General features: G+C 42.6%; 1 protein-coding gene across 2 annotated transcripts; it reads left to right on the plus strand.

Moving 5' to 3' along the window:
* Nucleotides 1-504: 504 nt before the first annotated feature.
* pkp1a (plakophilin 1a) lies at nt 505-27,781 on the plus strand. 2 transcript variants are annotated; one of them, XR_013964117.1, is made up of 16 exons: nt 505-881; nt 4,140-4,264; nt 11,864-12,127; nt 13,051-13,229; nt 13,793-13,922; nt 14,861-15,068; nt 15,565-15,733; nt 16,164-16,281; nt 19,263-19,427; nt 20,013-20,186; nt 20,718-20,871; nt 21,251-21,437; nt 23,066-23,150; nt 24,138-24,237; nt 24,373-27,297; nt 27,329-27,781. XR_013964117.1 is itself a non-coding variant. In XM_080764443.1 (15 exons), the coding sequence occupies exons 1-14, from the start codon at nt 713-715 to the stop codon at nt 24,210-24,212; spliced, it is 2,202 nt and encodes a 733-aa protein (XP_080620569.1). In that variant the 5' UTR covers nt 505-712; the 3' UTR covers nt 24,213-24,237; nt 24,373-27,342. The 2 variants fall into 2 exon arrangements, 1 of the variants encoding a protein (XP_080620569.1); XM_080764443.1 differs by having other exon boundaries at nt 24,373-27,342.
* Nucleotides 27,782-27,800: the final 19 nt, after the last annotated feature.

Below are 27,800 nucleotides of genomic sequence, written 5' to 3' on the forward strand. Positions count from 1 at the left end.
ATAATGTTCTATACTTTTACTTCTTTCTACTCCACTACATCTCAGATCCAAATATTGTACTTTTTACTCCACTAGAATTATTTGAACACTTTATTTACTAGTTTACTAGTATACATTTGAAAACATCGAAATGGGACATTCTGCATAATTACATTTTGATATCATTTGTACTCGAGTACATTTTAAATTCCTGACTTTTACTTGTATTTAATAAACAAAACATACTTCTATTGCAGAAAGTATTGATACTTTTGTGAGTACTTTTCTGAGAACCACACTGTTCTTCTTCCACCATCATCACTGTCAGTGTCAGTCAACACACCTGCATAATATGTGAGCAGTAGTGGCTGCCCCACCCACCCACCCACTGACACCGTCCCACCCATAGGTCCCACCCATAGGTCCCACCCTTAGGTCCCACCTCGCTGGGGCGCAGTCCCAAAGGGTGGAGTCCACGGTCCCAAAGGGTGGAGTCGCGTATACCGCAGCGAGTGAGCGAGCAGCAGCAAGCAGCAGTGGGAACATTTTCACCTACTTTTACTACCTCCATTGCAGCTGCAGCAGTTCCTCCTTGTCTTGACGCGCGCCTCTTCTCTCCTCTGCGCTTGGGAATTGGGGGAGAAAACAACACAGCGGTCGCTCGCTTCCCTCTCCCCCGGACCGGACCCGACCCTGTCCTGTCCTCCTCCAAACCAAGCTATCATATAATAGGATGACAGCAGATCCACTGCGCTCCGCCATGGGCATCGGCAGCGTTGGGGAGACGTCGCTGGCGCTTCCCTCGGACAACAAGCTGCGCACGGGACAGCAGCGCGTCTTGGACCAGGTTCACACCATCAAGAGGAGCAAGTCCAGACAGAATGGATCGCTCTCACCCTCAAGTAGGACAACTTTGATTGCATTTCCTATAGCCCTCCCCTTTCGGGACCATTGTCTAAGTTGGCTTAACTTTTCTGTATTTGGGACGTCCCAAATACAGAAAAGGTAACCAATTCCTTTTTCATTTTTGGGCACCGTACCCTCTCCTACGCACCTGTGCAGGTGTGCAAAAGCCTGGCTTTTTACCAATTCGATCCCGAAATGGGGAGAAACAACTTCCCCCAGTGCTGATTATATAAGGCTACTGTCTGTCTATTAGCCTATGGCTGTTGCTGTTGGCTGTTATCGTGCTTACTATTTACATTTACTATTGCAGTGCAATGCAAGAGTATACGATTGCGTTTTGAAATGCATAGGCCTATTGCTAAAATGCTACTATTCTTCTTTATTATCCAGTAAGAGAGAGAGATCGTGCGTGCGTGCATACCACTCACAACAAAACACTGATGCATAGCCTACAGATGATTTATTTATTAGTCCTATAAAAAGCAAGCCTTGTTGCACCGAAACAACAGTTCCATGAAAATGACAAAACGACGGTTTGTTGTTGTTGTAACTTTTTACATTATTCAGAGTTTCAACCCATGCAACTCCACCTCCTACTGGCCATATTGAGCTACTGCAGTAGCTGCTATATTGAAATAGTAGAAAACTGAATATGCATAAACTTGCCTCTGCTCTCTGCCACAGTGCCACGTTGATATAATTCTCTCTATATCTGATACTTCGTAGTCGTGTGTGTTTATAGACAGTGCGTTGTCTGTTTGCTTAAAGAGCTGGAGAGACAGACAGACCCTGTTACTGAACAAACACTCTAGTAGTTTACTCTACTGTATAGCAATGATGACAATGAATGAGGTAACTTTTTTAAATGAATGCAATCTGTATCTGCATGGTATGTTTTTACAATATATTATATAACCTTAATATACAATAGGGCTGGTTGTATTTAGTCCCCCTGCTCTTCTATTGAGACATTTAGATTGTGTCAAAGGTCATGTCTCACCCAGACACACAGGATCTGACAGACTGACACAGATTTTGACAATGATTGTCAAGATTAAATTTATCCCCTGAGCAAGAAGGCTGGCTCTGTTAGCTCAATGGTAAAAACAAATGCCAGCACTTTCACCGTTCAAATCCAGGGTAGAAGAGGAAAGTAAAGTATTTAATTCTTAATTGTTCTGTTAAAAGTGTGCTGTTTTGCCCAGGAAATAAACTTGAGCTTCAGGATTTGCAAACATGAACGATTTACCCTATAAACTAAATTAAGTTTATATGAAGTCATGGTGCAGATATTACATAATATAACAGAGCCAATTCATCAACATAAGAAAACATGACACGAACTAGCCTCTGGAGATGTGCTCATCATCGTGGGAGGTTGGCCTTTAGTTTAAATTTCACACAGAAATGCAGTGTGATTGGGTGAGAAAACAACTCTTCCGAGAAATGTTAGCACAGTGAATTTATTACGGTATTTAAAATAAATGCTTCAGCCAAACGGAGCCAGTTTGATAAAAAAAAACATTGCGACAGAACATCTATTTTGCAAGGATAAACTGGCCAAGAGGCAAATAAGTTACTTGAATGAGAGAACAAACATATGGCAACATAACATCTACTGTACCTAACACACAAGTGTTATGGGGTTTTTCTCTCACCCAATCACCATTCAAGATGTTTGCTTCGTATATTTAAAATGAAGAGCGACTGCGTACTGAGTCAGATCGGGGGTGATTTATGGCTCCTTGACAGAATGAAGCAGTTCTACCCAGATCTCTATCTCTGACAGTTGTTGGACCGGGGCCAGAAAGGACTTTCCCATTGAAGAGTGGGAATTAATTTCTCCTTTTAAGCATGAGTCACCTTTTTAAGTTTTTATACCTCTCTCGGTCTCTACACTCCTCCCAGTCATTTTGTAAAGCCTTTTTTTGTGTGTGTTGGAAATCAAATCAGTAATTTTCTGTCTGTCTACCGCTCTCGGCTGGCTCTATCACTGGTATCGCCATTAATAATAAGACCTGAGGACCCGATCCTAAATTCTCAAACCTTTTCATGTCAAGGACCCCCAAACTAATATGTATTTGGCTGCGGTCCCCCATCTCAAAATGTTTTGTTCCAGGGACCCCCAGAAGCAAAGATTTTAGTGAAACATTTTCACTTGGCTGTTACTAGGGACAACCCTAAGCCTATAATGGTGAGTGCCAAAACGCATGGCACGGCAATTTCCCATTAATAATCCCCTGACAAAGACAGACAAGTGCTACATGCTGAGGAACTATCATTGGTGGATTGATTCAAGTTCCCAGACACCCGCCTAACAACTGAGTGACATAACCTCATCATTAGCCTTTGCAGATTAGCAGCAGACAAACACATTTCTGTTGACTTGAACCCTATAACTTATAACCTATAGCCCAATCTACAAGCTTCCTAACATGACACGTGATAGCCTGGCTTATTGGCGAGGCTATGTGAGCTTGTAGATCGTCTATTTTTTAGATTTGAACATAAATTGACTTGTCTTTTAGTACTACTGGATCTCTTCTCCAGTCCCTCCCTAACATGTTAGTCTAGTTTTTATTTGTTGAAGAAATTGTCAATATACTGCATTTAGTCTTAGTTTTAGTCATCATAGCTTAGTTTTATTTAGTTTTTGTCAGTGAAAAAAGGTAACGACGAACATTGTTCATCATAGTTTTAGTCTACGAAATCAACACTGAACCCTAAACCTTAATCTAGAACCTTATCTGCTTCTGATAATCGCCATGCCAACACCGGTCCATATGGGTGTGACACAGCTGTGTTTGCTGTCATTAATGGTGCGGAAAGATAAACTTCTCTAAAACATTGGTTCCCGAACACTGGGCCAGGCTGTCAATCTGTTTTTTTCTGTATTCTGGGTTACTTTTTTCTGTAGTCTGGGTTCCGGGCAAACATCTCATTTCTTTTTTGGGTGTTGAGCTAACACCGTTTGGGAACCACTGCTCTGGAATCATTTTAAAACTGTCAGACACTGTATAACTGATAATGTAGTTATAATGTGCTGTGCTGATCTTATAACAGTGCATTATAACCAGCACTTCATAAACCTGCGGTTATAAGTGTTGTGAAGCCTGATTATAAGTGCATTGTAATGCATTATAAATGTGCTTATAATGCATTATAGACCCGATAGGGTTACCTAGTGATCTGGTGTCAGATTTGTGTCTCTCTCATTTTGGTCATCATCTCTGTCTCTCTCTCTCTCTCCTCAGGTCCAACGAGTCCCCAAGTGTTGAGTGTGTTCGCAGAGTTTGGCTCCTTCAAGTTTGCTCCGTCCAAAGCCAACGGAAGCATCAGTCAGGGCAACTACAACACACTACAAAGCGTCCATAGAAGGGTCAGTAACAACTTCCCTCGTGTAGGGCTGGGCGATTTATCATTATCATGTCGATATCATGATATGAGACTAGATTTGGGATAATGTGATATAATTGTGTTTTGCTCGTTCACTCTGTGACCTTAAGTCAAGAATTCTCCCAAATGTAAGAAAAAACAAAAATCAATGATCTACAAGCTCACTCACAACACATTGTGCCATGTTGTGAGCTTGTAAACTAAATAATGTTCCATATGCTATGGTTCATTATGGTTTAGTGTGACGTACTCTGCTTGCTTCAGGATTTGTGGCACTCTGGCTTGTTGCGATGCCATGATACAATATTGTTACATCCCAACATAAAATATCATATTTGATTTTCTTCATCGCCCATTGCACATGACCTGTCATGAAGATACTCAATAAGCAAACCTTGTGTGTGTGTGTGTGTGTGTGTGTGTGTGTGTGTGTGTGTGTGTGTGTGTGTGTGTGTGTGTGTGTGTGTGTGTGTGTGTGTGTGTGTGTGTGTGTGTGTGTGTGTGTGTGTGTGTGTGTGTGTGTGTGTGTGTGTGTGTGTGTGTGTGTGTGCTGCTCTACTGCTGTGAATAAGCACTTGGAAAATTGGAAATGTGATCCAGACCCATGGTGAGAAGTGAGATGACCATTTGTTGCTGATTCATTGTTGTTTGACAGACAGTCATGCTCATGTTGTGGAGGCAGCAATATATCATCTGTCTACTGTCTTCCCATTTTCATTCTTTCACCATTATTCTCTCATCTAGTGCCTTGTTTCTCAACCAGGGGTCCAGGGGTCATTGATTGCTATGCTGGCTTGTGGTGGACATGTTTGTCAAAATTCCATTTTTGGCACGGACATACACAATTAGTGGACAATAATATTACCAGAAACACATAAAGAGCTAGCCCTGAATGACCATAATATGCCGGTAACTCTGAGAGTGTAACTCTGAGAGTGTTCAATTGGAACATTTGGTTCCATTTGAACACTCAAAGGGGGTTTTGCAACAGGGTCCAACTAGTACTAGGTCCAACTAGTACTAGTTGGACTCCTAGTATGACATAGTGACTAAGTGTTACATATTCTGAATAAAACCTGGACACAGTAATTGGGTCTCATGATCAAAATAAGAACCGTGTACGGACATATTGATGGCCCCTGCTCAAGTCCGATAGGGTCAAGGAGGAGTGAGGCCCTGTCAGTTCGGATCTAGTCCAACATTTTAAACATGCAAAATAGCTTGCTTTTACATCCAGTGTCTGCCTGTATGTTCTCAATGTGATATCAGTACAGCTTGTCATGCAGCATCTGCTATCTAATCCTGTAACCTTAATGCTTAACATACTCCCACACATGGAACGTCATTGTGAAGCACAGTAATATTGTTGCAAAAATGTAACCACTTTGTTACATTGCAATTATATTATCCGAAATATTGTGTCAAACTTGTTCAAAAAGTAAAACCAAAGCGTGTAGCTTCAGCTTGTCATACAGGAACTTGTGTGAGTGTTTGCAACCGTGCGTGTGTGTGTGTGTGTGTGTGTGTGTGTGTGTGTGTGTGTGTGTGTGTGTGTGTGTGTGTGTGTGCGCACACACACATGGGGGGGGTCTTAACTTTTATCAGATGTAAGAAGGGTGGACTTCAAGGAAAAATGTTTGGGAACCACTGATTTAGTGTTCTCCCCTACAGTATATCCACCCGTAACTAGTTTCTGATGTACATGCCTCTTCACGTTTCAGCAGTGAATTCCCTCCATATCTCATGACTACAAATGTCTCCCAAGATTTGTTATAATAGCTGTTGTGGTCAATAGCATGTGGTCTTTTACCGATGATTTAATAAAGATGCAGAGAGACACATGGGTAAATTCTAGGTAACAATGAAAATTGCATTTTTGTAAAGCAGAACATCACACTATATTGGATCACAGTTTATAAACGAAAGAAAGTAGTGATTTTGCTTAATCCAGACAAAAGATTCACAGGCTCACAGGAGAAGTTTGACAGAACCTGGTCTACGTTTATCTCATATGTTGAAGACTTTACATTCCCTTAAGGGGCAGGTGAGGGAACTGGTGACCAGACCCCGTGTTGGGACTGGAGATGACAGGGCCGAAATGCACCTCCCTCCCGAGATTATGATTGCTGGTGGCGGTTACTACCATTACTACTACTATTGATTAACATTATTTGCTATATTAGATTAGATCATTTTTTCTATTTTGCCTTTTAGTTCGTGTGCCTTTGTATCTATGTTTGCTGTTTCTGGATGGGGGGGGTAACAAAATCGGAACTGTTTTGACTGAACTGTTTGTCTGAAGTAACCTGTAAAAAGGAATAAAAACAAAGTAAACACAAAAAGATTCACAAAATAATAAGTTGTCGTCAAAAGACATACGTTACTTTTGTACCACTTAAACCCTAGATATTTACAGGGCTCTGTACAATGTCTGCTAGTATTGTATTGCGTTGTACATCGGCTATGTTTGCCAAAAGTTCAGGCGAGATAGTGTTCTCTAGTGTTCGTGTTGTTAAAAAAGGAAAAAGTACAATGGTGACTGTAATCTAATACTTCATCATCATCATCATAACCTTTACTGTATTTGAACTCGGAGTACAGTTCAGGGGCAAGCTCTCGTTTACAATGTAGCTGAGGTTAGGTATGCAAATTGTTGATTGATTAATTAATTAATTGATCATTGATGAACTTTTCGATCATTTAACCGGTTAGTTGATAATCTACAACAGTGATTAATACATTTCCGATGAATTAGCCGAGGTACTTTCTTGAAATGATCTTGTTATTGTTGTTGTTACCTAATAAAACTTAAAGAACAAAATTGACTACTGGCACCAGTGTGGTGGCTATAGTAGTCGACTAGTTTGGTGAAAGCCCTAATGCGTACATACAGTACAGTACACACGCATGCAGCTGTATAGTGTGTCCGTGCGTGGCGTCACTGGCGTCCATTGAATTGAGTGCGAGCCCATTCCTGTGTCTGACTACACAAGTGTGTGTGTGATCGTATATCCAGCCCCCGGGGCTTCTCTCACATCAAGTGCGTAGAAAGCCCTCCTCAGCTGCGGTCCTGTGAAGTGTGTTTAAGCGTAGCACAGGTGAACAGGTGAAGGCATTGTGCTAGAAGTCCCTCAGGGACGTGAGCTCGGGTCTCTCTCTTCTCTTCTCTCTCTAGTGTGTCCACATAGCTCTCTGCTTCTCCCCGGGTCTTGTTCCCCTGCTGCTGAGAATGAATTCCACGTTTCTTTTTGCTGGCTTCTGCTCAGCATGTTTGTAATATTGTAATCCATACATACACCGGAAAGTGTATGTACAAAATGTCTACATGTTTACATATTGGCTTTTAATGACATGCCCAAACTAGGGACTGGAGTCCAGCTCCTTTATCCAAAGCACTTTACAATGTGCAGTACATTCGCACACACTTTCACATACAACCATACAACCATACAAAACCATACAAGGCACCAACCTGCTTATAGGGGTTCAGTGTCTTGCTCAAGGACACTTCTACAGTAACACAGGGGAGCCGGGAGCGAATTGGGAATCTTCCCAACGCCCCAAACGTCCGCACTCACTCCTGAGCCATACTAGTCCCTATACTCTGCATGCTACGCTCCCTCTATACAACATTTCTCGTGAACTTATTGATCAAAGTTCGTGCCACACGACACAAGGGTTCATGTCTTTTTGGCCTTCTGTTTGTCTCATAGTCACTATAAGAGGGTGAGGCACGGTGAACTCGATGCTGAATTCTAGGTCGTCGTTCAAATTTCACAGAGGAGTATGGGTGACTTCACTGATCTATTTGTGTGTGTGTGTGTGTGTGTGTGTGTGTGTGTGTGTGTGTGTGTGTGTGTGTGTGTGTGTGTGTGTGTGTGTGTGTGTGTGTGTGTGTGTGTGTGTGTGTGTGTGCGTGTGCGTGCAGGATTTGGACATGTTTGTGTGTGTGTGCGGTGTGTGTGCAGGCACTGCAGGGTTGGGCTGACTGACTTGACCCAGTGACTTTGAGTTGTGACATGTCTAGTGAGAGTGGTAATGTGCTAGTAAGACACACATCATCAATCATCATCATCAGAATGATATCACTGCATGCATACTGTATTTCTCACTGTGTGGTCAGCAGTTCTTCATCTGCAACTATGTGGGTTGGTTCATATGGACAAAATATAAATATGATATGATATATAATATAAACGACATTGATAGGTGACGATAGTATTAAAAAAAAAGCTAAATTAGCCTTTTTACAAGCTGTGCTATTATTGAATATTTTTGAACATGTTTGGCAATGTTTTAACTTTTGACAAAAAACGATTGTTATCCAAAATCCCACATGATTTCTAAGCTCATTTCACAGTACGGATGTAATAGATATAATGCCCTATAGGTCAATGTTACATTTAAGTGCTAGAGAAATGCAAGTATGCCAATGGAAGACAGATTTTCTAGTCACACACACTGACACACATTCACACACCGATGCCGAAGGAATCAAGGCACCAACCTGCACACCGGGAGCAATTAGGGGTGTCTTGCTCAAGGACACTTCGACTCTGGGGGAGCCTGGGTTTGAACTGGGAATCTTGCTGTTTCCATCCGGTCACTCTACCCCTGAGCCACTGCCGCCCCATGTTCACAGTCTAAACAATAAGACATGAATTGAACCACTGGTTCTATTTGTTGTCGATTTCAGGCTTGTTGTTTCCATGCTGGTTGTATTTGCTCAGCACATAAGAATTTAGTGTTCTGAAAGTGTGCAAATTCAGCCCCATAATTGTAACTTTCAGAAGAGAAAAAATAACTGCATTTGATCGTTTTGGACATAGGCCTACAAGGTTTCCACCCTCACACATTCGTGTCTAAACCCTGAGTAACACTGTTGACACTTGGCTGGCACTGAACACAGCCTGTTTGGTTTGGAACAGGAAACACTGTTCGTTGCACCATACATATACTAGTGAAAACAATGCAGTATCAACATGACCTGGGAACACACTGGCAATTTGGCACATTCCTAATGGCATATCTTAACATCTCACCGCATATCAAAATGATAAATGTACCGATGTGATGATTTTACCACATTAAGACCTGGGGTAGATTAAAATGTTCCAAAAATAGCAGATACTATATAAGCTTGCAACGGTTTCTATTGGATTCCCAGTCGATGATGTCACTACTAGGTGGGTTTCTGAACTGTCCACAGCCCTCCTCTGAGACACAGACAGAGAAGACAAGAATGATACCATGATGTTGTGAGTATTAGTCGGGACCACTTATATGAAGATAGGCTGAAAATGGGCGAAGTCGGCCTTTTCATGTTTTTAATGTTGTACAGCTGAAAGAGAAAGTGGCCGTTCCCTTTATCGCCTTGGCACAGACTTCCTCCTTAATGCTACGCGGCGTCCCGCTGCCAAATGGGAATTTCATGTGCTTATAGTTGCTGTTTTGAAAAGCTACTGTACTGTACCAACACTTATTCTTTTCAACGAATTAACGATTTAACGAGCCAATGGGGGACTGTTGTGAGAAGGACTAGTCATCATTAGGGGATTAGCCAATCTCTTTGGATTAGCAGGGCATGGTCTGGATTCATTTCCCTTCAAGGGGTCGTGTCATTATTAAACACACTCACGCATACATGCATGTGCGGTGTACATGCACTTACATAAATTGAAATAAATACTGTATATCTATCGGAAAGCCTTTAGGAGTAATGCATAGGAGTAATGTTTATATCAAGCAAAGTCACAGAGAGAGCATCAGGTTTGGGCAGACCGGTTTAACGGGTGGAGTCCCTGACTTGTCTCAACACACACACACACACACACACACACACTCACACACACTGTGAGAAACTTTTTCAAGCTCTCACTGAGACACTGGTTGTCATATAGCATGACAGTTTGAGAGCTTGTAACAACAAATGGCAAATATCATATTACCTCTGTCAAGATGAGTCTTTTTGATTGTGTGCCGCGGTATATTAGGTGGCCATTAACATTAACACACAGTGGAAGTGCAAAGGTATTTGTGCGAGGTCAAATTTCTCCATCTTGTGTTACATTTACAGGGGCTTCTGTGAAAGCTATTCTTGTGGAGAATGGGTTACCTACTTTCTGCCTCGCTGACCCGGATTGCTGGTTTAGAAGCCTCCAGATATGTAGGCCCTACTGTGATTTTAGATTAATAGAGGTGTATAGTTTTAGTTTGGTTCTGTTGGCTGCCAGCACCGTTTCTGTATGACATGGTGGTTTTCAATCCTTTTCATGTCAATGAAGCCACGGAGCCACGGACCACCATGAGATTTATCCTCTCGGACCCCAAATTGTTTTCGTTTGTTTTCGTTGGATAATATTTTGTCCACAATTCCATGCTGTATTGATGTTGGTACCATAGGAGGGATAACAGGCAAACATCAAAATAACAATTCTTCTACATTCTGTAATTGACTAGTAAAGTAAGTAATGCAGATGTTGTTGGGTTTTTTTAAACTCTTGACTCTCAAGAGTTAGACTCTCAAGTGATGTTAAAGAAGTAAAAGTTGTAGCAGACCTGCAGTTTTCTGGGAGTTTGTTCCAGATAGCCTACTGTGTGTGTGGTGCATAACAACTGAAAGCTGCTTTCCCTAGAACCAAAACTAAAACATTGTTTAGCTTAGATTATAGACACAAACATTTCCAAGATTACCCAAGACTAGTTCTGGATTGGTTCATGATATCTCACAAAATCACACATGTATTTTGGCCCTAAACCATTCAATGGGCAGCGCTTTAAAATTGTAAACATTTTAAATCAATTATTTGATTTTTTTTTGTTGTTGGTAAGGACTCGGGCAGCAACATCCGCTGCATTCGTCTTTCAACTGAAGATGAACGCATGGACAAGTTTCCATAAATCCTACTAAGTCCTTTAATCTGTGTAATTGTGTTAATGTGGCTCTTAAACGTCAGGTGAATCCATGACTCCACCAAGGTTTTTGGCTTGGTTTGTGTGGTTTAACGTTACCAATTGAAGCAGGAAAAGTAGACATGACATGATGTGGTGGTGTTTCCCTAAGGCTCCCAGGCCTCATTCTCCTCAACATGTACATGTTAGCACTTGACTGGGATCAGAAAGAAGTACAAAATACATTTACATGCAGGCTACTGTAGATTCATGTTACGAGTTATGAGGTTTCCTCCCGACAGCAGAGATATAATAATTATGCCAATCGTCTGAAGACTATGTGTACATTGTACATCCGCTGATCTATTTTAATTTTGAGAGAAGATCTAAAACAGGCAGGTTGAATTAGTTGTTCAGAGAGCAGTCTAAAGTGGATGGATTCGGTTTGGTTATTCCTAACCGGATCCTGCAAAATGTTGTGTGCGTGCGTGCGTGTTTCTTTGTGTTAGTTAAAGAAAGTGGCTCCAAAATGGCATAGTTTTACTATTCTAAAACTTTAACGTTTTGTGTGAGTACTTTTCTGACTTTTCTCCTGACCTCCCCCATCTTTCTCCACTCTCTCTCTCTCTCTCTCTCTCTCTCTCTCTCTCTCTCTCTCTCTCTCTCTCTCTCTCTCTATCTCTCTCTCTAGGGGAACTATCAGAAAGCGCGCTCCGTGTCCTGTAAGACGATGAGCCGTAGGATAGCCAGCACGTCGTCGGGCCAGTGGGACCATCGCTTCAGCACGTCCAACTGGCCGTCGCCGCCCAACGGTCTGAAGCCCAGCCGCTCTGACCCCCACCTGGCGGGGGCGCCACTGGTCGCGGCACCGCCACTCGCCCCGTTGGCTCCCCTCGTTCTTGCATCTCCTGCTGTCATGGCTCCTGTTGCTGCTCCCGGTGTTGCACTGCTAATGGTGACTGTTTAGTTTTATACACGTATAGATCAGCTTCACTGACTTTTTTTATTTTCTTTGCATACTTTATTTAGATTATTTTGTCAAATACATAGTCTCTCGTTTCCAGACTGTTGCCTCTCGCAATTCTCGAACGCTTCCGTCATACAGTCTGGAGCAACGGAAGCTCTGATCATGAGTAAAATATAAAACGGAAGTGAAGTCTCTTCCCCACTTCACAGTCGCACAAATTTATCCTAATATAAATAGAAATCATCTAAGCATATATAGCACATATATACTCGAGTTAAAGACTCTTACTCGAGTCGCACTCGAGTCGCCACAAATTGATTTTTTTTTGCTTGTGTATTCTGTCCGTCATGACGGATTTGTTCCAGTTTATCAATGTAGAGCAGGGGTTCTCAAAGTTTTTGGCTGGGGACCCCCGGAAATGCTTTGGCCATGTCTCGCGACCCCCACAATAACCTTAATAATAGAGACGATACACCATAAAGAAATACTGAAACCAGATATAATCATTAGGGAAGGTGTATGCATGTACTATGTGTTCTATATGTAAACTCTTCATTTCCATTTTCCAGCCATTCAGTTGCAAAAAAATATATTTCTTTGGCAGCAATCATACCTACAGTACCTTATAATTATATGTGCATAATCATTGGAAGTTCTTTATGAAATCATGTAAGTAAGTCACTACATGTAGATCTCAATGTGGGGTCCGTGGACCCCCTAGGGTCCTTAAGGGGTTCCACGGAGCCAGGGGGCTCCCCCAGCTAAAAGATTGATACTTAGAGTGGAACCAAATGGAACCTGAAGGTTTTTCTACAGTATAGATCGGATGGGGATCTGTGTGTGGCCCATGCCCTATATTGTATGATATATCAAATTGAATCAGCGATCTAAGTTCCATGGTCTTCTTGCAGAGGGCCAAACAGTCCTCGTCCAGCAAGCAGTCCACCATGCAGACGAGTGAGGCTCACTACAGCTCTTACACCATGCCCAACGGCGGCCCGGTGCAGGCCGTCAGCGCCCCGACAAAGAGCAGCGGCCGCCCGCCGTCTGTCCTGTCGCTGGTCAAGACCACAAAGACAGAGCCGCAATCGTGAGTTAATTTCCACTTACAGTACTGTTGTATATGTAGTGCAGTAAATAAGTGAGTCTGTCTCAGAACTGCACCTTCCATCAAGGTTTTTAAAACTGGTGTAAAGACCTTTAATTGACCGTAAAGTATTTTTATAGCAGCTCACTCATGTTTTAATTCCCTGGGTCAAGACCCAAAACAGAAATTAGAGGCTTGCCCAGCACCCATTCATCTTCATGTGGACCTGGCTGTGTTTTGTGTGCAGGGTGAATATGTCTGTCTCTGTGTGGACCTGACTGTGTGTGTGTCCGCCGTAGTCTGAAAACCCACCTCTTCAGACTCCATCTTAGCCCATAGCACTTACCTTAGCACTTGCCCTAGCCTGGACGACCTTACAGGCATATGCAAAGGCTCAACTTATGTAACTTAAATAGCATTTTATGTAGACATAGCACTCTATAGTGTATATGCATAGTTTCATTATATAGATATTCCACTCTTTCCACTGGTTCTTATTTACGTATGATTCATGATCTGGATTTAGAGCGTCTGCTAAATGCCTAAATAGTAAATTGTGTGTGCAGGGTGAACATGTCAGACCTGACCCTGAAGGAGGCCGTGGAGTTCCTCTCTCATGCCGAGGAGAACTACCAGCTGTGTGGGGCGTCTTTCATCCAGCACGCCACCTTCAAGGAGGAGCCCCCCAAACAGGAGGTTGGCAGCACGCACGCACGCACGCACGCACGCACGCACCCACGCACGCACGCACGCACGCACCCACCCACGCACCCACGCACGCACGCACGCACGCACCCACCCACGCACGCACCCACGCACGCACGCACGCACCCACCCACGCACCCACCCACCCACGCACGCACAGTCTCTTTTACCAGTGAATGCTGTAAATCCAGAGCGATTTACAATAAGCAAGAACAACACATGGTAATATATATACACATGTATACACATACATACACATGCATACAAATGCATCTAAATAGTCATCTAGGTCATAAGTAAATTAAGAACCTATCATCGGTGTAACCTTAGAAACTATAAACACTATAGAATGCTATAGAACGCCACATCAATAATGATCTGTCTATAATAATAAGCCTGTAGGGTCGTCGAGGCTAGGGCAAGTGCTACACAACAGAACTGTGTATAGAATTGCAACGGGTAAAGGTACTTTATTTCCCCCCCTGTACTTCACGTTGATCCTTTTGTACATCCTTTCCCTGAGGGAATGGGAGGACCTCATTTATCTCGTCTATCTTCATGGCCTGTCTGTGTGACCTCTGTCTGGAAGTGCCACATGTCACTGTCACTACATCTGGATGTATCGTAGATCTGCTTTTAGTTGTTTGCAATTTTTTTGAATGTTTCCATCTGTAATGACATGCCCAAAGTGTGTCTGTATGTTTTAGTAGTATTAACACAAGCTTGTAACTAAATAATAACTACATGATTTGACCTACTTTTTTCAAGTCCCCTAAACGTTTTGGACATTCAAGGTTTCTGCCCGACAGCGAATATTACACACATTTCACTAAAGTATATGTACGTTTCGATTTTGTGGGTATTGAAGCGCCTTCCACTTTATTCTGTTGAAATCTTACCCGGTGCTTCTCCGTGCACACCCTCCACAGGTCCTGGAGCTCGGAGGCATCCCCTTGCTGGTAGCCCTGCTGCAGAGCCCCAACGCTGACGTGGCCCAGAGTGCCTCGGCCGCCCTGAGGAACCTGGTGTTCAGGAACCAGACCAACAAGCTGGAGGTCCAGCAGTCTGGAGGCATCGCCTCGGCCCTGAAGCTCCTGAAGGAGACGGACTCTACAGAAACCCAGAGGCAACTCACAGGTAGAGAACATGCACACGGGACAGCGAGAGCTCAAGGTTTATGTGCTTTTGGTTTGTTTTTAGTCCCATAATTAGGCAAACATAAGCGGCTGATTTGTGACGCTTTGTGAGCTTGTAGATTGACAAAGAGATTTGGACAACTGGGTGACCACGGTCAGTAAAGTATGTAGTGGTTAAGACGATAGTAGACTAGAAATGTGAGCTCCACACAGCGCAGAACCTCGCCAGCCAATTATTTTAAAAATTAACTGTGCTCTTACTTGATTCAGTGCTCCTTAATATAATTATGGGCCTGTCAGACTAACTGGCAGCCACCTGCGTGTGTCTCTGCTTAGACTGATGATTGATGATATTGTGGTTTACCTAAAACCCTAGATTACTATTGCTATGAATTTGCTGTATTACCTTGTGTTTTCCTTGCTTACTGTTAAATCCCCCTGGATTAAGAGCGTGCTGAATGCCTAAATTGTATATTATTAAATGTATTGTGCGTCAGGTCTGCTGTGGAACCTGTCCTCGGCCGATGAACTCAAGGAGGAGCTGATCGCGACAGCCCTGCCTGTGCTGACGGAGAGCGTGGTGGTGCCGTTCACCTGCTGGTCAGACAGCAGCGCCAACAACAACATCCACCCTGACGTCTACTTCAGCGCCACTGGATGCCTGCGGTGAGGACACCCTGTCCCCAGTATAGTACGCTTTGAACACATGTCATATGATCACTCCAGTGACAGTCTGCGTGCCTTTGTTGAGCAAACCATTGGAAATCTAATTTTACACACACACATGTGTGTACTTGTATCGCTACACTTGTTAGGGCCATATGTTCCCGCAAGTACCTTTTGAGAAATACTGTAGATAATGTGAGGACAATTTATTCTCTGCTTTTTATGGTTGTGTGTGTAGCGTGCACTGAAAATAGCCAATCTACAATCTCAAAACACATCCCAGCATGACACGTTGTGAGCTTGTAGATTTTTGGGTTTTAGGATGAGGGTTAAAAATCTACAAATTTGACGTAAAAAAAAACTTTGATATCCTCACAAGAATAGTAATACAATTGTGTGTGTGTGCATGCGTGTTTGTGTGCGTGTGCAGGAACCTGAGCTGTGCACAGATGAAGGAGAGACAGGCCATGAGAGCTTGCCGTGGTCTCATCGATTCCATCATGAGCTACGTGGAGTCTTGTGTGGCAGAAGAGAATCCAGATGACAAGGTAATAAAGTCCACACCTAGTCTGAGAAACCCACAAGGTCTCACGTCAGACAGCCAGCATCGCTCTACACTCCACTCCACACCCAAACCAACTCCCTCCAGCCTATCTCCAACTATCACACGTGTGTGTTGGAGAATAGTGATAGTTAAACCACTTGAACTCTATTCTGGGGTGGATATTCGGTGACAGAATGGCAGATCTATACAAGGTCCTTCAGAGTGTACAAATATGTAATAATATGTACATACACGTATATTGCACTTTGTGTGCTAAAGCTAATCTTCAGTAGTCATACAGTAGCCGTAGGCAGTGAGTCTAATTAGGTTATGTAACCTGTAAAGTGAATCTATAATGGCTAACTGTGAAGCGTAATGCCCTGTAATTACTGCAGTGAGAGATTGGCTGTCTTGCCTTTGTAGTGATTTCTATTCTGAACTATACCGGTATGCAGTGTCTCACTAAATGTCATTTTCTATTTACAAACTACCACATGGTACATCTTGCATTCATATAGCACTTTTAGCCATGGCGCTTTACATAGATTGTTCACACACATTCTTACACCGATGGCGTAGGAAACCATGTGGCTCATCACATCAGGAGCAAAATTAGGCGTTCAGTGTCTTGTTCAAGGACACTTCGACACCCCCAACTCTGCATGGGGGAGCCCTGGCTCGAACTGGGAACCTGCTGTTTATGCAAAAATAGCCGATCTACAAGCTACCAACATGTTGCGTGACAGATGGGCAATTTTCAGCGAAGAGATTTTATTTGGTGTTGAGACATGAAAGGAGCAGGCCTAGGATAGAGCCCTGCCAAAACTTTTTTTTGGATCAGGGCCTACTTTAAAATCTCGTCGTGTGAATTGATCAGATGGGTGGGCCGCATGCATTTACAGCTTACTTACTTATTTATACTTGCTTATCCCCATTCCGCCAGCTGGCTCATAGGGAAGCACCAATGTTTCTCCACTTGCATGTGTCTTTGGCCATCTTCTCTGTGGTCCCCCAGCTCTGATGCTGTTGCTGGAGCTCCTTCTCTATCGTCCTCCTATGCCATGTCGTTATAGAGCGTCGCAGACCCGCCCCCTTTCAGAACGACAAGGGGACCAGAAGAGAATTTCCCATACATTTTTCCATAGACATTTCAAAAACTATTTATTTAAAGTCCTTTAAAGCCTCGGACAAAGCCAACTCGGCTCCTGACAAAATCATGACGATAAACAAAAAAAGTTGAGCCGAACAAATAATTAGAAAGAAGAAAAACTAAAAAAAGTGTTGTACCCTGCCATTTTTTTCTTCTTTCTAATTATTTGTTTGGCCCCAAAACGCAGGATTTTGCGTTATATTATCAATAAACTCTTAGTATTTTGACAATTATTTTGTGGCTCACTTCACTGATCTCTGATCACTGATGTTGAGTCACACCTTGAGTTAAAAACGTTCGCTCTGAAAGAGTATATATTCAAAGCTTTCCACCACATGTTCATGATTTCTCAAAAATAGCAGACCTAGCAGACCTAAGCTCGTAGCGCGCCACTCGGTGGCGCCCTATGAGCTTGTAGATCTGCTACTTTTCAATAGAGGCCAGAACAGCAGCGTTGATCTCATAACAAACCCCTCCTAGCTGTTGTTGTGGATCCATCTGCTGGTGTTTCGATGCACCTCAGAATGTGTTCGCTCTGCATTCTCTCTCACATGATCTTCCCTCATCATAGGACATGCCCTGAGGCCATAGAGTACACCAATACCCTCCCATCTGACTGCAAAAACAAACACATGCACTGTACACACACACACACACAACGTGTGTGCATTGTCTGTCTCTCTACATAGTTGACTGGGATTCCAGTTCCAAGGCATTTAAGACGCCTAACATGCTCCATGACCCCGCCTAATAATCATAAAACAAATTGCTAAGAAGAAAAAAAACTACAGCTATATGTCGTCTGCTCATTCTGCCACAAGCTAGAAAAGCGTGTCTGAAAAACCTGAACCAAACAAAAACATAACGTAGTAGTAAGACAGTGCAGTAGTGAACCTATAGTCCATAACTGCCTAGATTGGCCTGAGAACTTGCCATAACCACGTAAGCCCTATATACTGTATACTTAAAATAGCTACAATTACCTCCCAACGATATGAGCAATGATTCACACTGTAAGCTTGGAGATCTGCTCTCTTTTTGAAGTTTGTGGACAATTATTTTCTACTCTGTCTGTGTCTCATAGGAGGGCTGTGGGCAGTTCAGAAAAGTCTTCCAGTGACATCATCGATGGGGAATACAAGCTAATAGAAACTGCAGTCTTTCTAGTCCTGAAAAGTTGCAATGCGAAAATGGAAGCTATCGTTCTCACGATAATGAAAATCTAAACATTTTTGTAAAAACATCTTGTTTAAAAAATAATCTCCCTAATGATGTCACTGGAAGACGGTTTCTAAACTGCCCACAGCATATGAGACACAGACTGAGTAGAAAAAAATTGCCATTTCATCATGATTATTAGTGAGGACCTATGAAGATAGGTTGAAAAGTGGTGAAGTGGTCCTTTAACAGTTTTGCCTATAATACGCCCGAAATAGGGACACAAGTTTGAAAGTGGTTAAGCATTAGTTCTTTCTCGATACAGAATTGTGTTTGTATTATTTTCTCATTTTAATCCAGCACTTGCTATACAGGCTAAAACAGGCACATGCTGGCATAATGAAACTGTGTTGTTTAATGAGTGCTAAATAAACATGCTGTTTAGTTGACACCTGACTGGAGGTGCACTGGAGTTTGTCTAGCCTGCATCCAGATTCCAGCGATGATTCATCTTACCGTGGGAATGCTAAAACATCTACGGATTGTTGTAATTATATGACATTCAACAACGGGTTAGAATGCATGTGGTTTCTAGAATTGAAACCACATGCATTGTTATATTAAAGTCATTAATCTCCTGTCCGCCCCTCTCCTGTCCTCTCCCCTCCTCCATGTAGTCGGTGGAGAACTGTGCATGCATGCTCCATAACCTGACCTACCAGTTGGAGGTCGAGTCCCCTGAGTGCTTTGCAAAGTATTATCCACCAGAAGACACTGCCGGAGTGAAAAAGAGCTCCACCGTCGGCTGCTTCAGTGCCAAGAGCAGCAAGATCCCCAAAGAGGTGAGGAATCACAGGGTTTTATCAAATCAAAATGCCATGTCCCCTCCCGCTATATACCTCAGGCCTGGTGACGGACCAAGTACCATACCTACGGCCATATACTGTACAACTCTTGCTTTTGCTGCCCCAACACTGTTGAATGCACTCCCCCGACACTCAGAGAAGTCCCATCATACCTTCAAAACCCACTTCTTCAATATGGTATTCCCAAGCTACAGTTTTTATTGATTTTATTCCTTAGTCTTAGCCTTTTCTTAGTGTTTTTCCCCCAATAATGTTGTTTTTCTTTGTTTTTTTCTTATGCCCCTATGTACTCTTTGGCTACTTTGGCCACACAGAGTAGTAGGAGTATGTCATTTATCCTTTTGCATTCTTCTAGCACACCAGTTGTGGAATTGCTTTGGCACAATTAACGATGCTTGCCTTGGGAAAACCAACGCACTACATTTCATGCTTTGAAATTTCACAATTACCGTACAGTTTGCATTATTATTATTAATATTATTATTAAAAACACTTCCAATGTAACTAAATGTAACTAAATCCTGAAGCTTTGATGCCACCTGACCTCTCCTCTCCTCTCAGATTAAGATTGACTTGGAGGACCCTGAAGACACTAAGAACCCATCGGGCGTTAACTGGCTGTGCCATCCTAAGGCACTGAAGACCTACCTGACACTGATCAGCTCTTCCCAGAAAGACGCCACGTTGGAGGCCTGCTGTGGAGCCCTGCAGAACCTCACTGCCACCAAGGGACCGGTGAGAGGCAAAGATTAATACAACTAATCAATTTAATCGATAATAAAAATTAAAAAAAAGCTTTTTCAAAATCACAGAAAATTTACAATCTCGCAACACCGTCACATTTTGGGTTGTGTTGTTGTATCTGTGCTTGTACATCTGAGTTTGTAGATCTGTGATGATACGTTAAGGAATTACCCAGAAATGGGTTACTCGAATAATCCACATTTCTGGGTAATTCATTAAACGGATCAATCAGATGTACAAGCACAGTAGAATAACTGCTAAGATGATATCGATAGTTGCAGTCCTTTTGTGTATGGATGTTTGAGAGGGAGACAGATAGTGTGAGAAAGTCACAAACTAACTAGTCGTGTGTGGCCAGACTGTTGTTTAGAGTAAACCATTTGAAATTTGCATTGATTGCACATTTGTTACAGAATAGCTTTTGATGTACCTTGTTATCTAGACCACTACAGTGTCAGTAACTATGAAGTAGAAATGACCTGGCCTGTCTGTCACCCGTCCTGGGTTTGCTTCACCTTCCAGGGGTCCAATGCCATGAGCCAGCTGATGGTTCAGAAGCTGGGGGCTATGCATTACATCACCCCTCTCATCCAGTCTCCCAACCAGGGCCTGCAGAAGACCGCTATGTCCCTGATGGGAAACCTGTCCCGGACCAGCAGCCTCCAGCTCTCCCTGGGTATGTATGTAGTCAGGTTGCTTAGCAAAATGACCGAAGCGGATAAAAGCACCAGATTTTTCATGAGACTTCTTTATGATCTACTGATATATTGTAGCCTAAGATTTGAGTTAAACAATGTTTTGCATTATTTGGATATACAGGTCCTTCTAAAAAGGAAAAAAATGTTGTGGAAAAGTTCAAAAAGTGAAGCTTTTCACGATTTTGAGCGTGTAGATTTTTTTTGAATAGCCAACCAATGTGCTATGCTGTTGGAAAGAATCCACGTAACTCCAAAATGTTCATTTTTCAGGAAATTCAAAATATACATTTCAAGTTCTGTGTGTGTGTGTGTGTGTGTGTGTGTGTGTGTGTGTGTGTGTGTCTTCCTGTCCATCAGCGCGGCAGCTCCTCCCGGACCTGGCCACTCGCCTGACCGCCGGCGTCAAAGAGATGGGCAAGAGTGACGACACCATCGCGGCCACGTGTTACACGGTGCGCAGCCTGCTGCCCGTCGACTCCGAGGTCAGCAAGAAGATCATCAACAACGAGCTGGTGACCAAGCTGACCGACATCAGCGAAAACGAGTAAGACTTGACCCGTAACTTCAACAGTGTGTTTTGGTAGTGGCAGTCCAGTGCAACAACCTGCCGTATCGTTATGGTAGCCTAATGCAGCGTCCCCTACAAGCTATTGTAAAGTGGAACCGAACATTGTAACACCAATTTCATACACTGTATAGAAGGATAGACAGACAGACAGAGTTGTTTATAACTAACCTTTATAATTTACCATCACTTATAGTACTTATATCATGATACATTATAATTTCTGGTAGTTTGTAAGAGTCTAGGGGCTCCATCTCGCGCCAGGAGCCCTATCTCCTTCATTTTGGGATTTAGTATTGTGTAAGAGGCGTTCCCCCGTAAAAAATGCTATCTTGTGCCACCACCTAAATCCTTAAAACACCACCATTACATTATGCATAGGTGTGGTTTGGGCGTTACGCAACTTAATCCAATCAGTGTGCCAGGTTCCATTCCCTTTAAGAGATCTATTATCCATAATCCATTATGCCCTGGACCATTTCATAAACTTCAAAGGGCTGTGTAATCTGTAAATTTCGCAAGTATACTGCCTCTCTATGAAACAGTATCAAGCTAAAACGGAAGTCCGATTAATGAAATAGACTTGCACTGAACTATGGCGAAATCACATTGGAAATGATAACCATCTAGCATTTAATTGCTTTTCATTTGGTTGACACAAGTATCAGCTACGTGTTACTGATTATGGGGAATCTTACATTATTTTAAATCCATTACATATTTGCTGCGTAATGGGGTGATGAGGTGATGAAACTCGCGCCTTGGTACAAATCTAATCTTTTTTGACTAGACAATTAAAAACAATGAGCACAAGGAATTGACACTCTGCTGATTAGAGGAATATTACAATCACAGATTTATGAAGAGACAGAACGAGCCCTCTGAGCTGTGAATGTTTTGCAACATGCATCAAGCCAAGGCAGCTCCAACTCCGGAGCACACTCTTTTATCAAACGGTTTGGCATTACGGGAGGTTTGAAAAGGCACTTTCTGTTGTCCTAAACCTGTGTGCATAAGATAGCAAATATAGGGAAAGCGCATTTACACGCCTGCAGACACACCTCCACCCGCAAATACAGGTGTCAGAAAAATGAATAGTGGGTTGTATGGCCGCAAGATAACGTTTACGCACAGTGGAAGCTCCTAAATGCGTAATTCACGGAAAATATTTATTACTTGCGGATAAAGAATGGCGTACGATGGAGCCCTAGATGTCTCCACTAGGTCTAATAGTATTGTTTTGGTTCCAGCCTGCCGTGCTATGGTTCAGCTTGTCTTTGAAGCAGCTTCAGCTGATCCATGTGCTGTGCTCCTTGGCAGAACTACCGTAACACCGACCTGAGTGCTACTGTACTTCTATCCATGATATCGTGTACATATAGACATTGTCTCGACTCCTGGTTCCTCGATTGCTGGTTGATCCAGAATTCCACGACAGTGTGCATAATATGACAATGTGCAAGAGTGGCTCATTATGATAAATTGTTAATTTGGTTCGTATTGAAAATGCCACTCTATTGCAACATTCACCGATTTCTACACAATATCATTCTGTCCTCTCCCACCCCTTTCCTCCCTGACCCCTACTGTATGTGTTCATTCTTCAGAACTTATCCTAAAGGCAGTAAAGCAGCAGCATTACTGCTCTACAGCATATGGCACGAGAAGAGTTTGCAGGGGACTCTAAAAAAGGTAACACAACTTGCAGCAGCACACAAGTTAAAGTTGTGTGTGTGTGTGTGTGTGGGTGTGTGTGTGTGTGTGTGTGTGTGTGTGTGTGTGTGTGTGTGTGTGTGTGTGTGTGTGCACGCGTGTTCGTGCATGCTGGTGATTTTAATGCAGTGCTTCTCAAAGTGGGGTTTCAGGGCCCCCCAGTTAAATGATTGAACCGGAATGAACCCTTACAGGTCTGTAACTGGGGACCCTTGAGAACCACTGATGTACTACAGTACTGTACGTACAGTAGGGTTTGTGTGGGCACGTTCCTGGCCCTCTCTCCCCCCTCCTCCCCACTGCCACACCCACACTCTGGGCACAGAAACAGTCCCGCAGGAATCCTGTGAGACTGGTTCTCATTCCTCACTCGCCTGTTAGTTGCTGAGGGACAGTGAAGGGTGAGAAGAAAATAGATTAATAATTTACAATTTAGGCATTTAGCAGACGCTCTTAATCCAGAGCGATTTACATTAAGCAAGAACAAAAAGAATGGCAATACATTACATACATAAAAAGTAGTTATGAAACATGCGTAAGCTAAGAACCTAACAGTGGAATATCTATATAATGAAACTATACATATAAACTATACATCTATACTATGCTATACATACAGTATGTACTATGAAGTGCTATGACTATATACAATGCAATTATAGTGCTGTCTACATAACATGCTATAAGTCTGTATCAAATGCTATCTTAAGTCTACAAGAAGTGCTATCTAAGGGGGTAGGGTAATGATGGAGTCTGAAAAGGTGGGTTTTCAGACTGCGGCGAAAATGCTCATACTTCGTCGTACACTGGTGTCACGTGCCTGGAAATAGCCCATCTGCCACTTTTCGCCCATAGACTTGGCTGCCGTGTGACGTCATCATGTCTGAAAGCCAGACGACGGTTATCGATGTAATCTGATTAGAAATATTAAACATGTCCGTCTGCTCTGCTATTTTAAACATGCAGCTGGGGATGGCCAAGGCTCTGTTCGTCAACGACGTTACCACAGCAGCACACAAGTCAATACAGGTCATCGAATGAGTCATCGGCATCATTACACGCAGAGGTACTGTAAGCTCTCATCCTGCATGGGATCACACAGTTAAATATAATATTACCATGTCACTGTCTTGAATTTACCCTCAAAGCTGTCTTTATCAACCCCTCTGTCTGTCTGTCTGTCTGTCTCCATCATGTTTAGATACTGCGGTGGATGCGCCCGTGCCATGAGGAGAGCGCAATAATCGCCTTCATTCATCACTTATCGCCTATGGAAAGTACCTGTCAATTATGATACATCGTAAATGCTGTAAATTATATACTGTAGATGAAAGAGAGCTTTTATTGACGCGATCAATCTTGAGGCTTGCCAAGTGTTATTATAGCGTAATGTACATAATTGATTCGGACATATCTGTGTATTTGTCATTGTACATAGTGGTGAGTGTGCATGGAAAGTATAAAGCATAATTTAATTGCGTTGCGTTGTTAGCTTGAAAATCGTTTCCGGCTAAGTAGGAATTAGGCTAAAGCACGCTTGTGATGAAATCCAGTGTTAAAAGAAGGTGTGGTGTCATAATACAACCAGGACGGTTTGAAAAGATGTTGCTGAATGGTGTGTGGGCAAAGCTACCCGCAGACAACCGCTTGCATCGTGTATTCAAATTCATCGTTGGTAAAACTGTCCTACAATGACTAAGGACCCTTTTCCTCATAGTCCCGCCTCACCATGCCTCCGCAGTACTTGACTCGGTTTGCTTTGCAGTTACTAAACATTTACCGGTATTCATTTCTTACGTGCGATATCTAGCTTAAATGTTTCTTAATGGTTGAACGCTTGATTCCGTGGATCTAAAAGAGTGCAACACAAAGAGACTTGAAGGAAGGAAGGAAGGAAGGAAGGGGGAAGTGCAGGAATGATATACATTACAGAAAGGAAAGACAGCAGCAGGAAGCTCTCAGAGCTCCTTATACCAGTAAGATGCCTGAGGGCGAGGTCACGTGCATGCATCCGCCTCGTTGACGGCAGACTGCTAGGCGAGAGCTGGCGCTTTGGCATGGGGGGTCAGATCAACATGGAGTGAATTCTGTACTGGCCATATAAGGAGCATGTCGTGAGTGTACAGGGTTTAATGAGGTCAGATCAACATATGGAATGTCAGAACAGGTATGGAGATCTAAGGGTGGTAGCGGGACATTTTCTTGAGTGTACAGGGTTTGATGAGGGCCCAGGTAGGGCTGGGCCTTAATTTTCGGGCCTGTTGAGAACTCCAGTTTTCACCGGCTGCTGGGTGCGGCTGCACCAATAACTTTGGGGCAGGCCCGTCTAGAGATTGAATGGACAGGTATCAGTCAAAAGGGAGACGTCGAAGAGGAAGGATGGATGGGGAAGGATCAACATATGGAATGTCAGAACAGGTTCTGATCCATATATGGAGATCTAAGGGTTTGAGTTCAGATGTAAAGTTGCTGGCCAATATTGATGACATCAGGGATCTCCATATATAATGATAATTATGGGCTTATGGGCTTAACTGCGACAGCAGGTTGCATTTACTATGACATCAGGGTCTCCACATCTCCATCCCTGATGATGTCACATGATGTCACGAGACCTGGCCTGGCACCATGGTTCCTGACACACACTGGTGCCCGACACACTGACGGAAATGAGTGATTCCATAAATCGTAAGGCGCGATTCCATAAATTGTAAGATCCAAAACATTAAACATATATGTAGAATATACAATGTACAATAACCAGACTTTTATGGAGCCTGTGCCGAGCCTGGGCTATGCAATGGAAAGGGACACGAATGACTGCCGATAAAACATGCTTGAATAGGTTGGAGAGTAGGGTTCGGCGGAGGTGTCTAGGTTTCAATAGCAGCCAGTGGATGAACGAACCAAAAAGGGAAATAAGTAGTAGGCTACGTGTTTAAAATACAGTGGGTTCGGGTAGGGGTTCAGAAAGACAGGTCATGTGTCTTTACTTTCCTTTTCCCAGCGATCGTAGAAGTAAACCCATGTTAGTTAAAGAGAACATCAGTGTGTGTGTGTGTGTGTGTGTGTGTGTGTGTGTGTGTGTGTGTGTGTGTGTGTAAGCTGTCCATTGGCATTAACGGCAAGTCTTGAAAAATGCAAAACTTGTAGTTAGGATGTTGCCACACATGACAGCACTGTAAATATTCAATTTCTAAAATATAGTAGTAGCATAATAGTATATGGAAATACAGTTTTTCTTACCTTTTCTGTATGCATCATTCATTGATCGAGCTGTTTATTATTCCATTTCTGTATGTTGTCTATGTTAGTTTTTATAATGAACCAAAACTGCTTCTTGTGCCCCCCCCATTTAATTGCATTGTTCTCATTCAAGATTATCATAACTATAAATGACAGAAAGAATATACTGACCATTGTTTTGTTTTTTGACGTTAATTGTTAGAATTTGTCACCAGGGAGCATGGAACTCTAATCTTTTGTGAATCTATGAGGAAATCATAAAAGCAAATGAACACTGTGTGAAACAATGTAACAATGTTACACATATAGTACGTACTGTACCAATCTATAAATGCTTTTTATTGCTGAGAGACCTCAGCAATAAAAAGCATAATAGATTGGAGACTTGCTCAGACATGCAGGTTCTGACAAACTATGCCCAGATGGTGGAGTGGAGGTTTGGAATGTAAATTTGGAGTATGCATGCTGTATCACTGTTTCCTTGTAAGATCCAAAACATTAAACATATATGTAGAATATACTATGTACAATAACCAGACTTTTCATGTGCATATCACAGTATACAATTACATAATCTGGGCCTAAACTTAAATGATCGCAAAAGTGAAAATGACGTTTTCTTTCCTTGGAAACCAAGGCAGTTGAAAACAGGTGTGTTGCATATCTCTTGAATGTATTACATTTTCATTTGTGCCAAAATCTGTGTACTTTGAGAAGTATCTTAAAGAACATCTGCTTTCGGATCAGCAGTTTTTCTTGCATGAATTTACAAGCAATTAGTGACCTTTTCTAGACATGATTTTGCCTTTGTCATTGACCTGCGTTCTTGTAAATAATGTCTGAAATGTTTCTTTTCATGGCAGTGCCTTTATTCTTTATTGTCATTATCATATGTTGATTAAATGTGTGAGAAGCCATTTTTCCATACCATCTCTGTGTAAATGTTGTCCTCGTTCTGTCTCTCCAGTCGCCTGTCTCGGTTAATGTGGGACAGAACATTCTGGAATAATGATCTATTATTAAGTTCTGACTATTATAAAATACGGGTGCATGTGTTTGATCCGACAGGCATTAGTCTGACACCCTACCCAAAACCCTAAACCTAACCTCACAGGAAGCCACAGGTTAGTTTTAACCTGCCACACGTCGGGAGCCACGGATTAGTTGTACCCGGCCATGCATGTTGGGAGCGGCGGTGTTGTCGGACTAATGCCTGTTGTACTGTTCATTATGTCTAGCCAACGTATGCACCCCATAAAATACCTTGCATGTAGTAGAGACAGAGACAGAATACAGAATATTCAAGACAAAGTGGTTGCTATGCAGATACAATGGCACCTTTCTTTAATGCATGTTTTGTTTGTGGTTTTGCACATACAGACA

This window comes from Protomyctophum bolini, assembly GCF_963924005.1.
Source record: "Protomyctophum bolini genome assembly, chromosome: 5".
NCBI classification, from domain to species: Eukaryota; Metazoa; Chordata; class Actinopteri; order Myctophiformes; family Myctophidae; genus Protomyctophum; species Protomyctophum bolini.